At 41.6% G+C, this 24057-nt stretch overlaps 1 protein-coding gene across 3 annotated transcripts in view; it reads left to right on the top strand.

Moving 5' to 3' along the window:
• Positions 1–16331, top strand: part of nmd3 (NMD3 ribosome export adaptor) — a 37502-nt gene extending 21171 nt beyond the window's left edge. For all 3 annotated transcript variants that reach the window (XM_080185476.1, XM_080185477.1, XM_080185475.1), the window contains 5 exons: positions 4748–4860; positions 6643–6715; positions 10980–11086; positions 14818–14888; positions 15655–16331. In XM_080185476.1, coding sequence (XP_080041602.1) covers positions 4748–4860; positions 6643–6715; positions 10980–11086; positions 14818–14888; positions 15655–15788 — 498 coding nt within the window. In that variant the 3' untranslated portion in view covers positions 15789–16331. The remainder of the gene's footprint in view (positions 1–4747; positions 4861–6642; positions 6716–10979; positions 11087–14817; positions 14889–15654) is intronic.
• The last annotated feature ends 7726 nt before the right edge of the window (positions 16332–24057 follow it).

The raw sequence follows: 24057 nt of genomic DNA, 5'->3' as shown, positions 1-24057 counted from the left end.
ATGGGATGGATAGGATAGAGGTGGAGAGACTCTTCCCGCTCAAAAAAGACAGTAGGACTAGGGGGCACAGCCTCAAGATAAAGGGGAGGCGGTTTAGAACGGAGTTGAGGAGGAACTTCTTCACTCAAAGGGTGGTGAATCTCTGGAATTCTCTGCCCGTTGAAGTGGTGGAGGCTGCCTCGCTAAATATTTTTAAGAAGCGGGTTGATGGGTTCTTGATAAGAGAGGGGATTAAGGGTTATGGGGAGAGGGCGGGAAAGTGGAACTGAGCTACAACAGATCAGCCATGATCTTATTGAATGGCGGGGCAGGCTCGAAGGGCTAGATGGCCTACTCCTGCTCCTATTTCTTATGTTCTTATGTTCTTGATTACGCTGGCTGCTTTTCCGAGGCAGCAGGAAGTGTTGACAGTGTCAGTGGGTGGGAGGCTGGTTTGAGTGATGCAATTCAGGACTCCATGCACAGTCAAAATACATTAAAGTGGCATTAATCTCAATCATTCCACAAAGCCTTCTTTTTGTGGTTGAAACGATTGAGATTTTTTGTTCCAATCACTAGAGTGATGAGTTAGTGAATATCCAAATTTGTTTTGATTTTAAAAGCTTTTTTGGTCTGGCATAGGTCCATCTACTTTTATCGTGCAATTCCATCTTATCATTTGAGGTACAGAACCACCTTTCAAAGGTGATTTCTGACACGCTATGGTTTGCAGTATTTCTTGCAATTAACAAGAGATTCTGTTGCTGTAGCAATTAGTCGTTCAGAAAGGTCACATCAACAATAGGATAGAAAACTGTGGCGTTGAAACAGACAGGCTAACACTGACTTGATTGTTTTAACTATTTTTGTTAATGTACGGTAAGAGCCTCATTTTCTAACTGACTTGGGACTGAAATTTGCTCCTAAGACAGTTGAGGTTTGACATTGCTACAACTTCTGCAGATGACAATGTGTCACAGTTCCCAAGAGTTTTGAGAGCAGCCTTTGACCAAATATTAGACACAGCCTCCGCATTATCATTAGTAAAATAAAATTGTTTCACAACAATTTTATTTCCTAATGAAAGCTTTTTGGTAAACATATTAATCAAGAAATTGTATAGATTATTGCATATGAACTTGTTTAAAAAAAAGCTGCAAATATTTTCTCATAATTGTGACTTGCTGTTGATTTTTAAGACTATACGACATAGGAGCAGAATTAGGCCACTCAGCCCATCGAGTCTGGTCCGCCATACAATCATGGCTGATATTTTTTTCATTCGCATTCTCCTGCCTTTACTCCATAACCCTAATCCCCTTATTAACAAAACACTCAATAACCTGGCCTCCACAGCCTTTTGCAGCTAAGAGTTCCACAAATTTGCCACCCTCTGGCTGAAAAAATTCCTTCTCATCTCTGTTTTTAAAGGATTGTCTCTTTAGCCTGAGGTTGTGCTCTCTGGTTCCAGTTTTTCCTGCTAGTGGAAACATCCTCTCCACATCCACTCTCTATCCAGGCCTCACAGTATCTTGTAAGTTTCAGTATGTTACCCCCTCATCCTTCTAAACTCCCAACAAATATTGATTGGAGCCTTTATAGGTAGAATAGTTTGGATGGGGCAGTTTTTGTACAGTGCATGCAGAAGGGTTACCTGACACAATATGTGGATAAGCCGACAAGAGGTGGAGCCACATTCGGGCCAAGTGTTTGATTTGTTTGTGGGAGAGCACTTTGGAAATAGTGACCACAATTCGGTGTCTTTCATTATTGCAATGGAGAGGGATAGGGCCATACAGCAGGGCAATGTTTATAATTGGGAGAGGGGTAATTATGATGCGATTAGGCAAGAATTAGGGAGCATAAGATGGGAACAGAAACTGTCAGGGAAAGGCACAAATGAAAAGTGGAGCTTGTTCAAAGAACAAATACTGCGTGTCCTCGATCGGTATGTCCCTGTCAAGTGGGGAGGAAATGGCAGAGTGAGGGAACCATGGCTCACAGAAGAGGTTGAATGCCTTATCAAGAGGAAAAAGGAAGCATATGTAAGAATGAGGAAACAAGGTTCAGTTCGATTGCTTGAGGGTTACAAGCTAGCAAGGAATGAGCTAAAAAAAAGGGCTTAGGAGAGTTAACATAGAACATTACAGCACAGTACAGGCCCTTCGGCCCTCAATGTTGCGCTGACCAGTGGAACCAATCTAATGACCCTCTAACCTAAACTATTCCAATGTTAAGAGGGGGCGTGAGAAGTCCCTCGCGGGTCAGATCAAGGAAAACCCCAAGGCTTTTTACTCTTTTATGTGAGAAATAAAAGAATGACCAGGGTGAGGTTAGAGCCGGTCAAGGATAGTAGTGGGAACTTGTGCATGAAGTCAGAAGAGATAGGTGAGGCAGTGAATAAATACTTATCTTCAGTGTTCACTAAGGAGAGGGACCATGTTTTTGAGGATGAGAGAATGATACAAGCTGATAGGCTGGAGGAGGTAGATGTTCTGAGGGAAGGTGTATTAGCAATTTTGAAAAACCTAAGGGTCGATAAGTCCTCTGGGTCAGATGGGATATATCCTCGGATTCTTTGGGAGGAAAATGAGGACCCAAAGATCAAAGCCAAGAGCTCTGCAATCTCGTCACCAAGATCAAGCTATCCCACTCCCTAATCTTGGTTTCGGACAAAGCTTGGCACAACATCAAGGGTCGAAAGGCCTGTACTGTGCTGTACTGTTCATTGTTCTATGTAAGTATGGACCCTGAGTCCTGAACCGTTCTTTATAAGACAAGCTCTTCATTCCAGGGATCACTCTTTTGAACCTTCTCTGGACTCTTCCCAAGGCCAACACACCCTTCCTTAGATATGGGGCCCAAAACTGCTCACAGTACTCCAAGTGGGGTCTGACCAGAACTTTATACAGCCTCAGAAGTACATCCGTGCTCTTGTATTCTAGCCCTTTTGACATGAATACTAACATTGCATTTGCCTTCCTAATTGCTGACTGAACCTATATGTTAATCTTCAGAGAATATTAAAGGATTCCCAAGTCCCTCTGTGCTTCTGATTTCTTAAGCATTTCCCCATTTAGAAAATAGTTTATGCGCTCATTCCTCCTTTCAAAGTGCTTAACCTCACACTTTTCCCCATTGGTATTCCATCTGCCACTTCTTTGCCCACTCTCCTAGCCTGTCAAAGTCCTTCTGCAGCCACCCATCCCCTTCCTCAAAGCTACCTGTACCTTTACATATCTTTGTATCATCTGCAAACTTAACAACAGTGCCTTCATTTCTTTCTTCCAAATCGTTAATGTATATTGTGAAAAGTTGTGGTCCCAGCAATGACCCCTGGCACACCACTAGTCACCGGCTGCATCCTGAAAAGGACCCCGTTATCCCCACTCTCTGCCTTTTGCCAGTCAGCCAATCCTCTATCCATGCCAGGATCTTGCCTTTAACACCATGGGCTTATTTAGTTTAACTTATTTAACAGTCTCCTATGCGGCACCTTATCAAAGGGAAAGTACTTCAGTTATATTGTGTAACTTTCATCAATTACATTTGTTAACTTGTATTCTGAAAACACAATTTTAAAACAAAGAAAGCACAAATTCTGTCTTATTTTGATTTCCTGGACTAGCTCATTTGTAACTCTGACTTGGTCTGGGGCACTGCAGCCCACAATCTTCTGGTGACCTCAGCCACCATGCTTCTTTGTTCCTTTTCAACTGAAGAAACTTGAAAAATGTGCGGGTTAGGTGGATTAGCCATGCTAAATTGTTCCTTAGTGTCAGAGACTAGGGTAAACGCATGGGGCTTTGGGGATAGGACCTGGGTGGAATTGTGGTTGGTGCATACTCAATGGGCCGAATGGCCTTCTGTCCTGTAGAGATTCTCTGAAGGTTAGCTAGTGCTCAGTTGTACTAATTAAAAATATTTTGGATTGGGCATCGCTGCAAGAGGATAAACCTGGGCATTCTAGATGTGAAGTCAAAGCCTTCTTGACACTGGAATGCTGCATTTTGTGTGAAGTGTTGCTTTTTGTGTACCTAAATTTTGAATTTGTGGTGCTACTTTCTTCAAAGTTACCAATAGTATTTTAAAAATAAACAACTAATACAGTGGCACATAGATTAGCACTGCTGACTCACAATGGGTTCAGTTTTCAGCTTGGGTCACTGTCTGTGAGTTCTCCCCATGTCTGCCTGGGTGTCCTCCAGGTGCTCTGGTTTTCTCTGTTCAGAAGATCTGCTGGTTAGGTGCCTTGGCCATGCTAACTTCTGTCAGTGTATCCGAACAGACACTGGCATGTGGCGACTAGGAGATTTTCACAGTAACTTCATTGAAGTGTTAACCTAAGCCTACTTATGACACAAATAAATAATTTATTTCTCAACTGTTGTTCCACAGTAAACTTTTCCAAGTGGAACGAGATGGTTACATTCTTGACAATACACTATGCTGACCAGAGTGTTCTAGGTTATTAATGCAGTATGTGAAACTAATATATTTCAATAAGCAGACCAATTAGGTTCAACTGTTTTGTATTCCATTAGCAAACATTTTATCTCTTTCTCATCTTGCATTTCTGCAGATGCATAAAATTTGTAAGAGATAATTCTGAAAGTTATTGTAAACTTTACAAAGTAAATGTAATGAATTGCAGCATGTCTTTTACTGTTTCCCTGTAGCTAAACTAATCTGCAAAAAAATGTTTCTTTCAAAGGTAATTATTTTTTGCTGTGATTTTGTTTGTAACCTTTTTTAACTTTCATTCTAGCATATGTTGGCTGAGGTCTGGGTGCAGAAAACATCTGAGATGGACACTAACCAACAGTACTATTGCCGTACTCATTTGGGACATTTGCTTAATCATGGGGATCTGGTGTTGGGGTCAGTAATTTCCAACTGTTGGGGACAGTTAATTTAAGAATTGTAAAGTGCTGTGAGTTAAGATGTGAAATCCTTTAATCACAATACAATTTGAAGTACATTTTAAAATGCATATAGTTCTGTGAATGTTTTTGTTTTCTTCCATAAACTACTCATTTGACTTCTGTTACTCTAAATCTATATATGACTTTTACGCATTTCATTCAAGTGTGAGACATTCTATAAACTTAAATACAGTTGTATTTAATAAGCATTTTGCACATGGTGTGCACTTTCGACATTAATCTTCATTCATGAACCATGCTTTTCTAATGATGCCAGCACATGATTTCGGAAAACTGCCAGTGTTTTATTATATGAAATATCAGCAATTGGCTGTTGCGCTGTGATTGCTATCCATAAGACCATAAGATACAGGAGAAGAATTAGGTCATTTGGCTCATCAAGTCTGCTCCGCCATTTGATCATGGCTGGTATGTCTCCGAACCCTATTCTCCCAACTGTTCCCCATAACCGGCACCCATACCAAACAAGAACCAGATCTCTGTGCCGTGAGGCAGAGCCAAGCTGGTTGTCCTGTTCCCCTTTCTCCTGCCACTGGTTACTCGCATTTCACCACCCATTCAGCAGCTGCCAGTTTCCTGTCCCTTTCTTGTGCTCCTGCTCCTGGGCTTTGAGCCTTATTCTCTCCCTACAGCCTGAGCTTCTGCTAATTGCTTTGCTTTGATTTGATTTGTTATTGTCACATATGGTAACATACAGTGAAAAGCATTGTTTCTTGTGCGCTATACAGACAAAGCATACTGTTCATAGAGAAGGAAATGAGAGAGTGCAGAATGTAGTGTTACAGTCATAGCTAGGATGTAGAGAAAGATCAACTTAATGCATGGTAAGTCATTCAAAAGTCCGACAACAGCAGGGAAGAAGCTGTTCTTGATTCAGTTGGTACGTGACATCAGACTTTGTATCTTTATCCTGATGGAATAAGGTGGAAGTGGGAATGTCCAGGATGTGTGGGTCCTTAATTCTGCTGGCTGCTTTGCTGAGGTAGCAGGAAGTGTAGACAGTCAATGGCTGGATGGCTGATTTGCGTGATAGATTGGGCTACATTCATGATCTTTTGTAGTTCATTGCGGTCTTAGGCAGAGCAGGGGCCATACTGAGCTATGATACACCAGAAAGAATGCTTTCTGTGGTGCATCTGTAAAAGTTGGTGAGAGTCGTAGCTGACATGCCAAATTTCGTTAGTCTTCTGAGAAAGTAGAGATGTTGGTGGGCTTTCTTAACCATAGTGTCAGCATGGGGGAATTGCAGCTGAAGCTCAGGCATCTGAACATGGTGACCCAGAATGTGGCACAAGGGGCTGTGAGGGCTCAATTAATCAGCATTCTCTCCTCATGCAGTATAAATAGTTGTTTTCCCCTCAAACTGGCATTTTTGCAAATTGTCTTGATGAATGTAAGACAAAAGGCATTGACCATGCCTTGTTTTCAGCAGTACTCAAATTAAGAATTTCTTGATTTAAGTAATCTTGAACAGACTTTTGTTTGATTTAAACCTGCTTTTCACATTGGTTCAAATGTTGCAATAAATCTACAGGGGATATGATCATGGAATAGCAAAATAGCGTATCCCCTGACAAAATGAGCAATGCTAAAGCATCTTTGCAAGTATTACATTGAAATTATTGTAAGAAAATGTATTTGAATAAAATGGGGATTCAGTTGGTCTGTGCATGTAGCCTAAAAACATGTATTTAAATAAAATTGTTTTGACTTTTAGGTTTGATCTGGTTAATTCAAACCTCAATGATGAATATGTGAACAAGATGAATCCTCAGCATGTTCCTGATGTGGTAAGAAATATCTGTCAACAGTAATAATAGGAATATAACTATTTTTCTTCACTATCTTGTTTGGAAAAAAATGAACTTGGTTTTATTTGAAAAGCAGTATACTCAGTAAATGGAGGATATAGTATAGGCAATTAATCAATGGGTTGTTTTTATGTTAACAAATAAAACATATTGCCGATATACTAGAAAGTGAGCATCATTACAAAGATTCTCCTCTGAAACAGATTCAGTATTTAAGAATAGGTTAGAGAAGGAATTATAAATAAGTATCTAAGAACAATGGATCACACACTGGTTCAGCTGTTTGTGTGAACAATGAATATTAGCATGGGCTGGTTGACACAAATGGCTTGGCTCTGTGTTGCAATTTCTGTGTAATTCTGTGCATAATTGATGTCATAACAGCTGGTGATGAACACAATTGCGAGTATTTCGAGGACATTAGACAGCTTGCCTTGTGGGGAATGGGGTTGGGCAGTTGATTGTAAAGATCACAAGAGGATTTACTCAGTGCATTTAATGATATTATTGAAGATGCAACTCTTCAGTTTCTAACTATTTGTACACTGGTTTTAACCTTCATTCACAAAATGAGCAATTCATTATAATCAACATGTATCCATTATTTTAAGTTCCTCACTCTTCTTGCTACTCTTGTAATATGTAGTTCTTTTACTAATGTTCTTGTACAGCATTGATATCAATCTGTTAATGGACCAACAATCTGGTTTACTTTGTGTATCCCTACATTGTCTAACTTATCATTATCTAACTTATCATTATCTTCAGTGAGGAAGTGAGGAAAGGGGGTGAAAGTGAGGGGGGCATAGTTGGGGAATGCAAGGCACGGCATAGTGGGGGTGGGGCGGAGCAGGGTTTGAAATGCGTGTACTTTAATGCGAGGAGTATTCGCAATAAAGTGGATGAACTTGCAGCGTGGATCAGTACCTGGGACTTTGATGTTGTGGCCATTTCTGAGACATGGATAGAGCAGGGTCAGGAATGGATGTTGCAGGTTCCGGGGTACAAATGCTTTAGTCGGAGTAGAGAAGAAGGTAGAAGGGGGGGTGGGGTAGCATTGCTAGTCAAGGACTGTATCACAGTGTCGGAGAGAAAGTTTGATGAGGACTTGTCAGTAGAGGTAGTATGGGCGGAGATTAGAAATAGGAGAGGAGAGGTCACCCTGTTGGGAGTCTTTTATAGACCTCCTAAAAGTTCTAGAGAGGTTGAGGAAAGGATTGCGGAGACAATCCTGGTTAGGAGTGAAAGTAATAGGGTAATTGTTATGGGGGACTTTAACTTTACGAATATTGATTGGAGTTGCTATAGTTCTAGCTCGCTAGAGGGGTCAGTGTTTGTACAAAGCGTGCAGGAGGGTTTTTTGTCTCAGTATGTAGACAGGCCAACTAGAGGTGAGGCTATATTGGATTTGGTGCTGGGAAATGAGCCAGACCAGGTGCTAGACTTGGAAGTTGGTGTGCATTTTGGTGATAGTGACCACAATTCGGTTACGTTCACCTTAGTGATGGGAAGAGATAGGCATGAACCTCGGGTCAGCAATTTTAGCTGGGGTAAGGGCGATTATGAGGCTATCAGGAGTGAATTAGGAAGCATGGATTGGATTAGGGGATTACAGGGACTGGGAACGTCTGAAATGTGGAGTTTTTTCAAGGAGCAGCTACTGCGAGTCCTTGATAGGTATGTCCCTGTCAGGCATGGTGGATTTGGTAGATCTAGGGAACTGTGGTGCACTAAAAGAGTTGAGTCGATGGTTAAAAAGAAAAAGGAGGCTTATGTTCGGATGAGATTGGAGGGCTCAGATAGTGCACTAGAAAGCTTTAGATTGGCTAGGAGGGAGTTGAAGAGTGAGTTGAGAAGGGCTAAAAGAGGACATGAGAAGACTTTGGCTGATAGGATTAAGGAGAATCCTAAGGCGTTCTATAGGTATGTCAAGAACAGAAGGTTGGTCAGGGCAAGATTAGGGCCAGTTACAGACAGCAGGGGGAAGTTGTGTGTGGAACCGGAGGAGATTGGAGAAGTATTGAACCAATATTTCTCTTCGGTGTTCACACAGGGGGACATGAATATAGCTGAGGAGGACATTGGGTTGCAGGGGTGTAAAATAGACAGTATTACGGTTGATAAAGGGGATGTGCTGGAAATTCTTGAGGGGCTGAAAATAGATAAGTCCCCTGGTCCGGATGGGATCTACCCTAGGATTCTCTGGGAGGCTAGAGAGGTGATTGCAGAGCCTCTGGCTCAGATCTTCAGGTCGTCATTGGTGTAGTCCCGGAGGATTGGAGGATAGCGAATGTTGTCCCATTGTTTAAGAAGGGGAACAGAGACTTTGCCGGGAATTATAGACCGGTGAGTCTTACTTCTGTTGTGGGCAAGGTTTTAGAAAAAATTATTAGGGATAGGATTTATAGTTATTTGGAGTGTAATGAATTGATTAGAAATAGTCAGCATGGTTTTGTAGCGGGTAGGTCGTGCCTTACTAACCTTATTGAGTTTTTTGAGAAGGTGACCAAAGAGGTGGATGGGGGCAAGGCAGTTGACGTGGTATACATGGATTTTAGTAAGGCGTTCGATAAGGTTCACCATGGTAGGCTTCTGCAGAAAATGCAGATGTATGGGATTGTGGGTGATCTAGGAAGTTGGATCAGGAATTGGCTATCAGATAGGAGACAGAGGGTGGTGGTGGATGGTAAATATTCATCATGGAGTACAGTTACGAGTGGTGTGCCTCAGGGATCTGTTTTGGGGCCACTGTTGTTTGTAATTTTTATTAATGATCTGGATGAGGGTATAGTTGGGTGGATTAGTAAATTTGCTGATGACACCAAAATTGGAGGTGTGGTAGATTGTGAGGAAGGGTGTCATAGTCTGCAGGGAGACTTAGATAGGTTGCAGAGCTGGGCCGAGAGGTGGCGGATGGAATTTAATGCAGAGAAGTGTGAGGTAATTCACTTTGGTAGGAGCAACAGATGTGTCGAGTATAGGGCTAACGGGAGGACTTTGAATAGTGTGGATGAACAGAGGGATCTAGGTGTGTGTGTACATAGATCCCTGAAAGTTGGGAATCAAGTAGATAAGGTTGTTAAGAAGGCGTACGGTGTCTTGGCGTTTATTGGTAGGGGGATTGAATTTAGGAGTCGCAGTGTAATGTTGCAACTGTACACTACTCTAGTGCGGCCGCACTTGGAGTACTGTGTGCAGTTCTGGTCCCCGCATTACAAGAAGGATGTGGAGGCGTTGGAGAGGGTGCAGAGGAGGTTTACTAGGATGTTGCCTGGTATGGTGGGGAGGTCCTATGAGGAGAGACTGAGGGATTTAGGGTTGTTTTCGTTGGAAAGAAGGCGGCTAAGAGGGGATCTTATTGAAACATATAAGATGATTAGAGGTTTAGATAGGGTGGATAGTGATAGCCTTTTTCCTCGGATGGAGAAAGCTAGCACGAGGGGGCATGGCTTTAAATTAAGGGGGGGTAGCTACAGGACGGATGTCAGGGGTAGGTTCTTTACCCAGCGGGTGGTGAGGGATTGGAATGCCCTGCCTGCTGCAGTTGTAAATGCGTCTAGTTTGGGGGTGTTTAAGAGATCTCTGGATAGGTTTATGGACGAAAAGGGATTGGTATAGGCTAGTGGGTCATTGTTTTTGTAACTGGTCGGCGCAACATCGTGGGCCGAAGGGCCTGTTCTGCGCTGTAATGTTCTATGTTCTATGTTCTATGTTCACTGTTTGTGGCAGTGTAACTTACTTTACCAAATTTCTCTGCCGCCTCTTCCTTTTTTTTAGCAAGACTCATCAGCCCAATTTTTTCGTTTTCTCCTCCTTCCTAGGGTAATGCCCATTCTTTTCACAATTTTACAATAATGTCTCTCGGTATTTTATGTGGGACTTAATAGGATTGAGGGTTATAGGTAAGCCTAGTAGGTAGATATGTGATCGGCGCAACTTGTGGGCTGAAAAGCCTGTTTGTGCGGTAGTTTTTCTGTGATTCTATATGTGGTTAGTATAATTGAAATAACTTTTATCCAGCATAGAATTACATTTTTGAATGTTTTTCTGACAATGAAACTTTGAGAAAATTTGGAGGGTGTTGGAGTTTAGGATTAACTTGCGTAAACCAACTGATTTCGATTCAAGATATTCTAGTAAAATAAAAGAATATTTTTCATTTTGTTAGAGATGTGTAGATTGATGAGAATACATAACTGACCAATTATTTATGTATGCCTACCCATTATGCATTTTCTTCTAGGTATTGATAAAAAAAAACTATGATCGGGGTAGTAGGCAACATCGTAGGAACTGGAAGCTTAAAGAACTGGACAAAGACCATGAGGACATGGGAACAGACGATGAAAAGTACAATCTAGTGTATTTTTTGCCCTCTGATTATAATACAATAGGTTTATGGGGCTATTACTTTGAAAGTAACTTGAAACCTAACAAAAAATGTATTTGTAAATTCTGCAATGTCAAATGTAAAAGGCCATCCCAGCCTTTTTGAAAAGAGTTGCTTGTGCAAAATGTTCTTTTACGTATTCATGTCACCCTTACTGTCTCCTTAGGAGATCCAGGAGTTGCACCAACAACACTTTCATTGTAATTTTCTTTAAGATGAAGTACCAATTTATTTGGAACTAAGAAAGTATTTCAATTTTGAAAGATGATCAGACATAGACATGAAAAATATATTTAAGGAAATGCCATTGCAAAATTAATCTTGAGCTATATTGGCATAAGTTGGCCCTTTTAAGGCCAGTTTTTAAAAAATGAGTTTACCTGATTTAAGTGTAACATTGGTCAGCACAGTTTGTATTTATAAAGGTGGGCATGGGATGGGCAGAGGGGGGGTTTCCCAGCACAGCGGGCTGGGAGACTCAAATGGAGGCTGTTGAGCAGGCTGCCCATTGGGTGGCACAGCCTTCACGCATCTCTGGCTGTCGGATTACCGGCACCGACGACTCTGCTCCAGAAATCGGCACAGAGCTGTATAAATTTATGTAAGTGAGAATTACCATCTTATTAAGGGGCCCGGGACTGAAGTCTCTGGGCTCGCTCATCTCTCTGCCCTCACCAGGAATGTTCCACTCTAGTGTGGTTTACAACAGCTCCCCCTTCCTAGTGGGGAGATGGAGTGAAGGGGGGCATGGAGGCCCCCGAGGAGGTTAGGGGTAAGAGGAGGTGTCCCATGGGCATTGGCAGTGCCAGCCTTGCCCACTGGCACTGCTCAATGGGTAATGCCGAGGTTGAGCATTGGCTCTTCAGGCATTGGACAGGGCTAGGGAGCAGGGCCTTTTGGGGGAGATTGGTGAGGGTGGAGATCCCGCTGCCACTTTGCACCGGGGTTAATAATAGAGGAAGGGAGACCAGTGATTAGGACTGGACATCAGGGGTGTGGGTGGGATAGGGGCAGGTGGGTGGGATTGGGGCTTGCTGGAGACAGGAGGAGAGGTGGGGTGTGGGTGGGTCAAGGCTGCAGGTTGGGTTGGGGGAAAGGGAGGAGAGATCGAGGCTAGCCCAGGCATGTCTGGGAGGCCAGTGATTGTGGGGGCGGGGGGGGGGGGGGTGGGGGGGGGGGGGGCGGTGGGCGCGGAGGTTGCGATGCAGGGTGACAGGGCTGGCTGGTGATCGGGAGGCCAGTAGTGCGGGCCTACTTCGCTTGTGCCAATGTCTGCTATGATGGATTAGCACATGCACAGTTGCCCACTCAGTGCTATGCTGCCAGCCTCTCGCATGCGAATAGGCTCCGCCCCCGATTTTTAATGTGGCTCACGCCAGTGCACTCTGCACTGCACACAGTGGGGAAATTCATTTTGAAAATCCCAGTGAAAAAGCCAGCAGGATTTACTCCAGTTTTTGTCATGAATTTGACAGAATATTTTTGGGAGAATCCTACCCCTGGATTTTGCAGTTACAGTATCCATGAAAATACTTCACTGTGATTGGGAGTTATCCTGCTTAATAATAGTAATGCTGCTGGACACCTGGGGAACCCTTTGCCAGATTCAAACTGACTTTGGGAAGGGGAATTCCAAATAACACTGATTACTTGGGCAGCTTTGTTCAAAGTCAGCAGTGAATGCAATTGTTGTTGACTGCAAAATTTAGAGCAATGTTATTTAATACTATATAAAGAGGAGCTTGTTACACTACTTTTGCAGAGATTATTAAGCCTTTGGGTAATAAGGAAATGGTGGATTTGTTAAATAATCATATTGTATTTATATTTACAATGGAAAAAGAGGATAAAATACCACCATAACAATTGTACAAAGGGAATCTAAAATATGTCAGCGAGGAACTGAATGGATTTAATACAGAATTTCCTCTCCAGAATATTAAAAATTCATTTGGAATTTGTATGGTTTTCCACATCTCTAGATTGGGTATGATCCTTTTGGATTGGAAAATTGTAAATGGCAGTCCAATATATAAGACTGGAATGAGGAATTAAACTAGGTGATTACAGCAATTGTGCAGATGCAAGAAGAATTTATCATCAGAGACACAGAACTGATTTTTTTGGTGGGGTTGAGGAATCTCTGTGGATCTTTAAAATTGGTGGCTGGAACCTGCTTTTTAGATTTCAAACCCCAATTTTCACCAGTGTGGCATATAGTGCGGGCTGCTGTAGTTTGCAAGCCTACACCCTGCACCCCGATTGATTTCATTATGGCTGTAGGGTTCTCCTGGTTCCCCAGAAATTTCATGGGATTGGGTCAGCTTTTCAAAGGGTCATGGCTCATGGCCCCTCATGAGAAGCCATGATCCATACTTTGGATGAGGGAATCTATTAAAAGGCAAATTCAAAAAATTTTGCCCATGCCAGCCTATGGCACTTCTATGTCTAGTCACCCAGTCTACAGAACCAATGAACCCAAAAGTAAAAGTGGAAAAGCATTTTTAAAAAGGCTATTCGTTTATAACTTTCTACATTAAAATACTGCTCTTACTAAGTCCTATAAAGGTGTTAATCATCCAGATTTTTTAAGTCTCAGCACAAACTATAAGCACTTGACACTCTTTATCTTATGTAAATAAATACTGTGCACTTGAGAAAATAGATCACAGATGTGTCAGTCAAGCAATATTTTCCTATGGGCACATTTGTTAAAACTAACAAATGAATGTATGGCTCTCAGCTGAGCTTTATTGTGCATTCTTAATGGTGAGAGACTAGGAGCTAGGGAGAACAGAGATTGCGTTATCTATGCAAAGCTAGTTTGTGGGTACAGAAAGTAATCAAAAAGCTGATGTGATGTTGGCTTTTACTTAAGGGCATTAGAATTCAGAAGTGATACTTTAGTTAGGCATTAGGTGAAGTCTTGTTCAGACCAATCTGGGTCATTCTTTCAAATAGGTGGATCTTTGAGAAGTTACAGTATTTATGCACCTTATTAGATACCGAGTCTTAAATTACAGGCAGCATAAATTTGGCTCACATTCCTTTGAGTTTAGAAACTTGAGGGTCATTTGAGCAAGGTGTTAAAATAGTTTTAAACAAGCAGGTACAAAGAAACTGTTTTGTCTGATGGATAAATCGAGAACAAGGGCATCTTGAAACTAGAGCTAGATTTAGTGATCATTAGTGGAAAGTGGAAATCTGGAACCTGCTCAAAAGTTGTACCTAATGAATTGAAATTTTTAAAACCTGAGCAATGCAATTTGATATTAATCTGTGCAGAAGAGATTGGTAAGATGAGTTGAGTTACAGATAAACCATGATTAATTGCAGGACAGAGTGTGCTGAAGATGCTGAATGAACTTCTTGTTCCCATAAGTCAGCCATGTAGTGTGGGACTAAAGCCTAAAAATGTAGGCCAGAACGAGAATGAATGGCAAGAATCAGTTAATTTTCTTTAAGTTTGGTAGCATTCATGGCCACCATTCCTGGTGCTTGCCTAGGATGATGAGATTTATTGAATTTTAGTTGAAGAAATTGCCATGTGGAACAAGCATGTACAATTGCTTTCTAAAATCAAACACAATCCATTCCTATGTGGAGTAGGAAAGTATGGGGAAAATAAAATATGTCATATTCCAAAATGATGTAATGAATATGAAATAACAGAAATTTCTTTAAATCATAGACAATACTTGGAATTCCTTGAAGACCTTGAGGAAGATGATATCATTAGGAAGAATGTCAATATTTATCGTGGTGAGTTTTGCATTAAGGTTCATGCAAAAATGGCCTAAAAGACAACAGCATTGACATTATTGTAGGGGAAGCATGAGGAGTGAATATTATTTTTACCGTACCCATCCATTCTACCATACCCATCCATCCCCAAATCTCTTTGTTAGAAATCTATCTTAATTTATTCTGCAGCCATGTGGAGCAACAACATCTAAAATATGTCCAGTTTAACAGTAGGTATAGAAGGCATCATTTACCACTAGATGGCATCAGTGTTATTCATTGCTTAGGATTAATGGGTGTAAAAACTTGAAAAATTAATAGTTTTGTGGTGCAAATCTCTAGTATCAAAAAAAAATTAATTTTATATCTGGCAAATCTTCAAATGTACAGTGGATTAGGTGTGTCTGCTTCCACATTTTGTACTGCAGGCAAACTTTCTGCTTGGGATTTTCTGGCCACGCTCATCCCAAGGCCAGAAAATCTAACCCGAGGTCAACTGACTTTGCATGGTCCGTATTCTGCCCCTGTACAATTCCTGTGGCAAATGGGACGGTAAAATTCAGCCTTCTGACTGAAATGCGCTATTTTGCTGACTAGTTATAACATCACCAGTAAAAGACAGCTTATTTGATCCAGAATCCGTTAAAACTTGTATGCTTTTTAATATCATTTTCGTGAGGATTCAAACTGCTCCATTTGATACTGTTGTATTCAGAGTTTTAGTTAACAATATGATTGTAGTAAATTTGATATCCTTTAAATGTAAATAATTTTTTGTTCATAGATTCCTCAAAAATTCCAGTTGAAAGTGATACTGATGATGATGGTGCTCCACGCATCAGTTTAGCAGAGATGTTGGAGGACCTTCATATTTCTGTTGATGCCACGGGCGGTGCAGGAGCAGATATGATTGACTGAAGAAAGCTTTCTTGAAATAAATGCTCTTAAAAATGGTAACCTAAAAAAAGTCTAATTTTATTTGCTGTATTACTGGGATTCAGTTCGAGTAAAGGTCAGACCTTACACACATTCTGAACTATCAGAACTCGTGCAGGAGTGCTTCCAGCATACTTTGCACAAATTCTAAGATAATTAAGTTTGGAATTGATGGAAATTGAGTAAATTAAGTAATCTTTTGGTAATCTGCATATGGGAAGCTTGCTAACTCAGGTTTGTGTAAGTGTACATAATACATAGAAGTTATGGATACATATACAATACACACAAACTCCTCATTATTTTGAGACTTGGATTTGAATCACATTTATGAAGTTTTTTTATCACCAAAGATTAAGTTAAGCTTTATGTTTCCATATGCAAATATCTTAAGATAAAGATTCCAGGATCTGATGGCTTACAATATGAGTTACTAATAACTATATGCCATAATGTTTGCTGCAACTTGGATGTAGTAGAGTTGTTGGTTTAAATATATATAACCCATAATCATATTAAATCTTCTTAAATAAAAAATATAAGATTAAAGAAATATTCAGTTTTATTTCCCTGTGCTTCAAATAAAGTCCTTGCATTTATTCAGCTGCTTTCACAATTTCAGGACATGTCAAAGCAATTCACAGCCAGTTAAATAGAGGTTTGGTGATGAATGGGTAAGGTAAAAGTAATATTCATTCAGAAGTACAGTTTGGGCCACAATCAAGTAACTCAGAAGTGAGTGCTGTGACAGAATGAAATCTAACACCTCTTTAGAAATGTGGCTGATTTATTTTTAAGGTTTAAAAAAATCAGTGCATTAATTAGGATTCAAAGGTATTACAGAACAAAGTAAATTATTTATATCAGAGTTCTCAAACTACGTTCTTGTTTGATTAGCTATAGGCTATTGACCTAACAATTTGATAACAGTAAAGGGGCTATAAACAGGGCAACAGGGTCGCTCTTCACAGCTATAGTTCCTTGGTCTTGGCATTGTCCTGCTGAATCTAAGCTGTGCATTCTCAAAAGCCTAATGTTCAATTCACAATGGAGCACTCAATTTAAAAATAACCCAGCAACAATACCTTTTTACTCAAAAAGGAAGTTAAATTATTTCACATTATGTTGCTTAGGAAATTAAGAAAAGATCAGATTACTAACATATAGCACATCTACAAGAAATAATGGGAATAAAGCATAAACTGCATATTATTTGTTCCCCACAAGTATTGGGGGTAGTAGCAAGTGGAAGTAGAACCAGGAAGATGGCAGCAGGACAGTGGGGTGAGGGAGAGGATGGCAACTGGCTGTGGCAAAGAAAGTGTGGGGAAGCCGAGTGCAGTCTCCTCTCTTACCCCCCCAACCCCCCCCCCCCCCCCCCCCCCCCCCCCCCCCCACACACACACACACACACACACACACACACGGCCAACTGCAGGTTTGTGAGGTTCAGAGGTATGGTGGCCATGGCGAGGATGAGGCAGACCACTTTGGACCCCAGGTTAGTGAGGTAGCAATGGGAACGTGGGAAGGATGGGGAGAGACCAAAGCAATGAGGTCAGGACTGTGAGGGAGTAGAATTGCAGGGAAGGGGATTTTGTGAAGACAATGCAGGGGATGGGAGATTCTAGAAACGTAACTGAAACATAGAACAGTACAACACAGTACAGGTGCTTTGGCCCTCAATGTTGTGCCGAGCTATGTCCAAACCCAAGATTAAGCAATCCCACTCCCTATCATTCTGGTGTACTCCATGTGCCTATCCAATAACTGCTTGAAAGTTCCTAAAGTGCCTGACTCCACTATCACAGCAGGTAGTGTATTCCACACCCCAACCATTCTCTGAGTGAAAAATCTACCTCTGACATCCCTCCTATATTTCCTACCATGAACCTTATAGTTATGCCCCCTAGTAACAGTTACATCCACCCAAAGAAATAGTCTCTGCACATCCACTCTATCTATCCCCCTCATCATTTTATAAACCTCTATTAAGTCGCCTCTCATCCTCCTCCGCTCTAAAGAGAAAAGCGCCAGTTTCCTCAACCTTTCCTCAAGACCTATCCTCCAAACCAGCAGGGGAGTCAAGGATGGGGGTGGGGGCTGGATTGCCATTATAATCCTTTGAAGGGGCTCTGCCATGGCTGCAAATTGGAACAAAGGAAGGAAGACTAAAGAGCAAGAAACAAGACAAAGGGAGCTGGTAAATATGCAAGAAAGTTGACAATACGCAAAATGGAAAGCAAACTGTTACCCAGGGAGGAACAAGATAGCTTATGTTTGCTGCAAATCACTGCCTGAACTTTGCCGTTAGCATATACATTTGTTCTCTTAATAAAGCTGCTGTATAACAACTTTATTATCACATCAGATCCTGCTGTAAGAGGTTAAATCCCTCAATTAGATATGTGAAGTAATTGCTTATATATTTGTATTTGGGAAAAACCTAACTAGACAATAAGAAAACTGTTTGGTTGGAGTACAGTGTGTTTTAGGGCAGACCATTATAGAAAGGACATTAAAAGTTTCTGAAAGGATACTTGACCTCCTCTTGGGAAATAAGGAGGGACAGGTGACAGAAGTGTTAGTGAGGGATCACTTTGGGACCAGTGACCATAATTCACTGTTTTAGCTTTAAGATAGTTATGGAGAATGATAGGCCTGGCCCAAAAGTTAAAATTCTAAATTGGGGCAAGGCCAATTTTGATGGTATCAGGCAGGAACTTTCTACAGTTAATTGGGGGAGTCTGTGGGAAGGCAAAGGGACATTTGGTAAGTGGGAGGCTTTCAAAAGTGTGTTAACCGGGGTTCAGGGTAAACACATTCCTCTTCGAGTGAAAGGCAAGACTGGTTGAGGTAGGGAACCCTAGATGACTTGGAATATCGAGGCCCTGGTCAAGAAGAAGAAGGAGACATATGACATGCATGGGCAGCTGGGATCAAATGGATCCCTTGAAGAGTACATAGGGTGTAGCAGTAGAGTTAAGAGAGAAATCAGGAGGGCAAAGAGTGGACATGAGCTTGTTTTGGCAGGTAAGGCAAAGGAGAATCCAAAGAGTTTGCGTAAAGGGCAAAAGAGTAACACAGGAGAGAGTAGGACCTCTTAAGGATCAACAAGGTCATCTATGTGCGGATCCACAAGAGATGGGTGAGATCCTAAATGAATATTTCTCATCAGTATTCACTGTTGAGAAAAGTATGGATGTTAGGGAACTTGAAATAAATAGTGATGTCTTGAGAAGTGTACATATAATAAAGGAGGAAGTGCTGGAAGTCTTAAAGCGCATCAAGGTAGATAAATCCCTGGGACCTGTTGAGGTATATCCCAGGATGTTGTGGGAGGCTAGGGAGGAAATTGCGGGTCCCCTAGCTGAGATATTTGAATCATCAGTAGTCACAGGTGAGGTGCCTGAAGGTGGCAAATGTGCCTTTGTTTAAGAAGGGCTGCAGGCAAAAGCCTGGGAATTACAGACCAGTGAGCCTCACATCTGTACTGGATAAGTTGTTAAAAGGTATTTTGAGAGACAGGATCTACAGGCATTTAGAGACGCAGGGACTGATTAAGGACAGTCAGCGTGGCTTTGTGAGTGGAAAATCATGTCTCTCAAATTTGAGTTTTTTGAAGGGGTAACCAAGAAGGTACATGAGGGCAGTACAGTTGATGTTGTCTATATGGACTTTAGCAAGGCCTTTCACAAGGTCTGATAGGTGCATGAAGTTAAATCTCACGGGATCCAGGGTGAGGTAGCCAAATGGATACAACATTAGCTTGATGACAGAAGACAGAGGGTGTTTCTAGAGAGTTTTTCGAACTGGAGGCCTGTGACCAGTGGTGTGCTTCAGGGATAGGTGCTGGATCCATTGTTACTTGTCATTTATACCAATGATTTGGATGAGAATTTAGTAGGCATTGTTACTAAGTTTGCAGATGACACCAAGATTGGTGGCATAGTGGACAGTGAAGAAGGTTATCTAGAATTGTGATGGGATCATGATCAATTGGGCCAGTGGGCTGATGAATGGCAGATGGAGTTTAATTTAGATAAATGCAAGATGATGCATATGGTAGATCAAAGCATGGCAGGACTTAATTAATGGTAGGACGTTGGGGAGAGTTATAGAACAAAGAAATTCACAGCTCCTTGAAACTGGAGTCACAGGTGGACAGAGTGGTGAAGAAGCATTTGGCATATTTGGTTTCATTCATCGAACATTAAATACAGGAGTTGGGACGTCTTGTTGAAGTTGTACAAGATATTGGTAAGACCACACTTGGAATACTGTGTACAGTTTTGGTCGCTATTATAAAAAGGATATTATTAAACTAGAAAGAGTGCAAAAAAGACTTAATAGAATGCTACTGGGATTTGATGGTTTGAGTTATAAGGAGAGGCTGGATAGACTGTGACTTTTTCTCTGGAGCGTAGGAGGCTTAGGGGTGATCACATTGAGGTCTATAAAATAATGAGGGACATTAATCAGCTAGATTGTCAATATTCTTTCCCAAAGATAGTGGAGCCTAAAACTAGAAGGCTTAAGTTTAATGTGAGAGGGGAGAGATACAGAAGGGTCCAAAAGGGCAATTTTTCCACACAGAGGGTCGTGAGTGTCTGGAACAAGCTGCCAGAGTTAGTAGCTTAGACAGTTACATGGGTAAGATGGGTACAGAGGGATACGGGCCAAACATGAGTAATTGGGACTATCTTAGGGGTTAAAAAAGGGGCAGCATAGGCAAGTTGGGCTGAAGGGCCTGTTTCCACGCTGTAAACCTCTATGACTTCAGGAAAGGAATCATGTGTCCTTTGCAGGCGCTAGAGCATGTTCCCAAGTAGAGCATCCCTCTAGCTGTGTGGAATCAGAGTGCTGGGGTGAAGGATATGTTCGAGATAAAGGCATCTCAACAGTTTTCAGGAAAGTAAACGCAGCCTAGATGTTGTGCAACATCAATAGGGTGTAATTAATGAAAGTAGTGAGCTTGGTTAGACGACTCTGAATAATGGTGTGTTCCATAACTATAACCTGGACTGAAGTGAGTTTACAATGTGCATGAACCTTAGAGTCCTAACATGCTATAATCTATAGGGAACATGTTGCAATTGTTAGCTATAATAAAAGTGGCATTGGTTGCTTGCTCAATGTACGCATCAACTGTAGAGTGACTAATGTTACTTATATCACTTGTGACTGTCAAGAAAACGCTAGAGGCAAATAATTTGATGCTGTTGAACTTTGACTGAAATATTCAATGCAATGCCAGTCGGACAGTGAGTTGCAGATCTTGCTGCAGGAGATGGCGATGGGCTGTGACTCTCTCCTTAATTTCTGCTCCTCTGAAAAGTGCAGGGATGTGGCCCAGTGTGAATGCATTGTGAAAAAAAATGAAGATTTCTGTGAGCTTTCCTTTTATAGTTCCCTTGCAGCTCCATGTTGCCTTTCAACCTATTGTTGCTCTTCTTCTAACCAAACTGAAATAGCCAAAATGATGTCCATTTGAAAAATGTTGCCATTACCCCCTTATAGTTCCTCAAGTTGCTCAACTACAGTACAAGCAGCAAAAACAAATGATTTTGAGGCCAAAACTGACTGAGATTTAATAGCAAGATGCCAGCTAAACAAGTGCAGTGATTTAAATGAGACCTGATGAGGCTGTTTTATGGAGTGCTCAAAATAGGCCTGATGTATGACAGAACTATGAATGCACTGGAAGTCACATACATTAACACACCAGGTCCAGTTCTTTGCAAATAGAAAGAGCACATTCACACACTGTACATTTCAGCTAAACAAGATAAATGATAGCCATTTGTTGGTTCATTCCTCAAGGCTATGGGATTGTAACATCCAGGGTCTTGGTTCAATGTCTCATCAGTAAGACGGCACTTCTGACAGTTTAGCATTCCGTCAGTACTGCAGCCAGGCATTGACCTTGAATTATGTGCCCAGGGCCTGGAATTGGACAAGAACCTGGAACTACAGACGCAGTTGAGGGTGCTACCAACTGAGCCACAGTTGACACTAAATCAGTAATCTTAACAGTGTGTTTTTGTTCTGCTACCAACCCGTTAACAATGCAAAGCAGGATAGCAAGCAAATGAAAACCTGCCCCACTTCTGAAACACCCAGACTTTAATATTAGTCCTTGCCATGCCTGGGTAACTAAAAAATACAGGGAAAATATGCTCAACATCTACATGGTGGCCACCATTTTTTTACAGCAGCAGACATCAGAACCATGGGGGTATATAAACACAACCAAAAAAAGCTCCCATTCACAGGCAATCATTAGTCTGATCTTACACTTGTTATAGGTCAGTTTCCCAGGAAACTAAGCATTCCAACTTTACCAGGCTTTTCTGCCTCCTCTGCACTATTCTATATTTACTGAGACTCTCCTTTCTCGGATGGAAAATATTAAATTCTCCAGTCTTTCCTCATAAAGTAAGCCCCTAAAAACCAGGGATCAGTCTAGCTGTTCATTCCTGAATAGCATGCAGAACTTGAATATATTTCTGGCCAACAAGAACTCGATGCCATATTCAAGGTGAAGTCAGACCAAAGCAGTCTGATGTTTGATTTTTCTGATTCCACTGTTTTGATGATGTATTTAGATATCTTTTGGATGTATTGCTTGTAATTTTGAATTGGTTGGAGTGTTTAGTCTCCACAGTTAGTCCTCACTTAAAGTTGTGATTGTTCCTGATAATCACAATTTTAAGCAAAGCAGCGCTAATGCTGGAGTTAGATTCCTTCAGATGTTTCTTTGTGGGAAAAGCCAATGTACAATTTGAAATACTGTACTGTACATGTGCAGAAATGTGAATTCCTAGCTGGAATAACTTATAAAATAGAGTAAATCACTGAATATGATAGAAGTATTGTATAAATACAAATTAGGTAACAAAGTCACTAAATACTGAGCAGCATACCATTTGTTTCATGCACAGCACCCCTGAAAATTTCTGCTAACTTCCTCAATCTTACACTCTCTCCGTTCCCACTCTGTGTCTCTCCCCTTCCTTTCCTGCTCCCCCTTTTTCCTTTCTGATTCTTCTTTCCTACTTCCTCCACCTCCTGTCTCTCCCTCTTTTCCCACTCTGTCTCATTCTTATCCTCCTCATCCTCACCCCTGATGTGGCCCAGGGCAGTGACTCAACAACGCAAAGTTCTGACCAACTCCCAGTCCAAGGTGACACCTTGGCCCAGAGTCTGGACTTCTACCTGACAGGCTGCAGGGGGTTGAACCTCTGTACCGGGCCCCAGGTAGATCTGGGGGAGTTGTGGATGGAGCCAGAGGGGAGACCACAGGCCATTGAAAGAGCAGGTATTTCTCCCCCCTCCCCCCCAACCCCCCACTATCCCCAACTAACCTGAGTTAGTCATAATTCATCACCCAATCATCAAAGTCCAAAGATGTGCAGGTTAGGTTGATTGGCCATGTTAAAATTGCTCCTTAGTGTCCTCGGATGTGTAGGTTAGAGGGATTAGTGCTTAAAATACGTAGGGATATGGGGGTGTGGTCTGGATGGGATTGTGGTCGGTGCAGACTCGATGGGCCAAATGGCCTCTTTCTGTACTGTAGGGTTTCTATGATTTCTAATTGAGGGCAATCAGATTTCTGTCCTTGTGCTGCACTCCTGTTCCCGAATCTTGGGCCACATTCTCTCCTAACCTCTGGTGAGCAATGCAGTGTGCGGTGTGGGGTGGTGGGTGGGACCAGAGTCAGCCAATGTGAAACCTAAAATACTGATGCAAATTGAGAATACAGACCCTAATGAATACACAAAATTAAAACAAAACAGCATTAAGCAGGGCAATTGAAAGTCAGAGCTTACTGTAAATCCATTAATGTCATGATGCTCATTTAGGGATCCAATGCAAATAGGGTGGGCCAAATGGCCCCCTTCTGTGCTGTTCCAGTTCTGTGGTTAGTCATGTTTTTGCTCATTTGTTTCTGTGCAACACTGCACTTCACTAAATTTCATCCTCTGTTATTTTGTTCACTTTCATATCTTGCTTAACTCATTTTGAAATTTCTAACCTGTGCCCCTGATTTCATTACCTAACTTATTTGGTATCAATCGCAAATCTGCCCATTTTGCACAGAGTTTCTGAATCCAGGTCATTTATGTGAATTAAAAACTGCAATGGTCCCAACATTGAGCCCTAAGCCATCCAACTCAGCAACGCCCAACCTTTTCCCTCACACTCAGACCTACCATGAGCCCTCACCAGTTTCAGTTACTCAACCAGT

The sequence above is a fragment of the Carcharhinus amblyrhynchos genome, chromosome 3, assembly GCF_965287045.1.
Source record: "Carcharhinus amblyrhynchos chromosome 3, sCarAmb.v2.hapA, whole genome shotgun sequence".
In the NCBI taxonomy this organism is placed as follows: Eukaryota; Metazoa; Chordata; class Chondrichthyes; order Carcharhiniformes; family Carcharhinidae; genus Carcharhinus; species Carcharhinus amblyrhynchos.
This window is presented reverse-complemented; position numbering and strand designations above follow the sequence as displayed.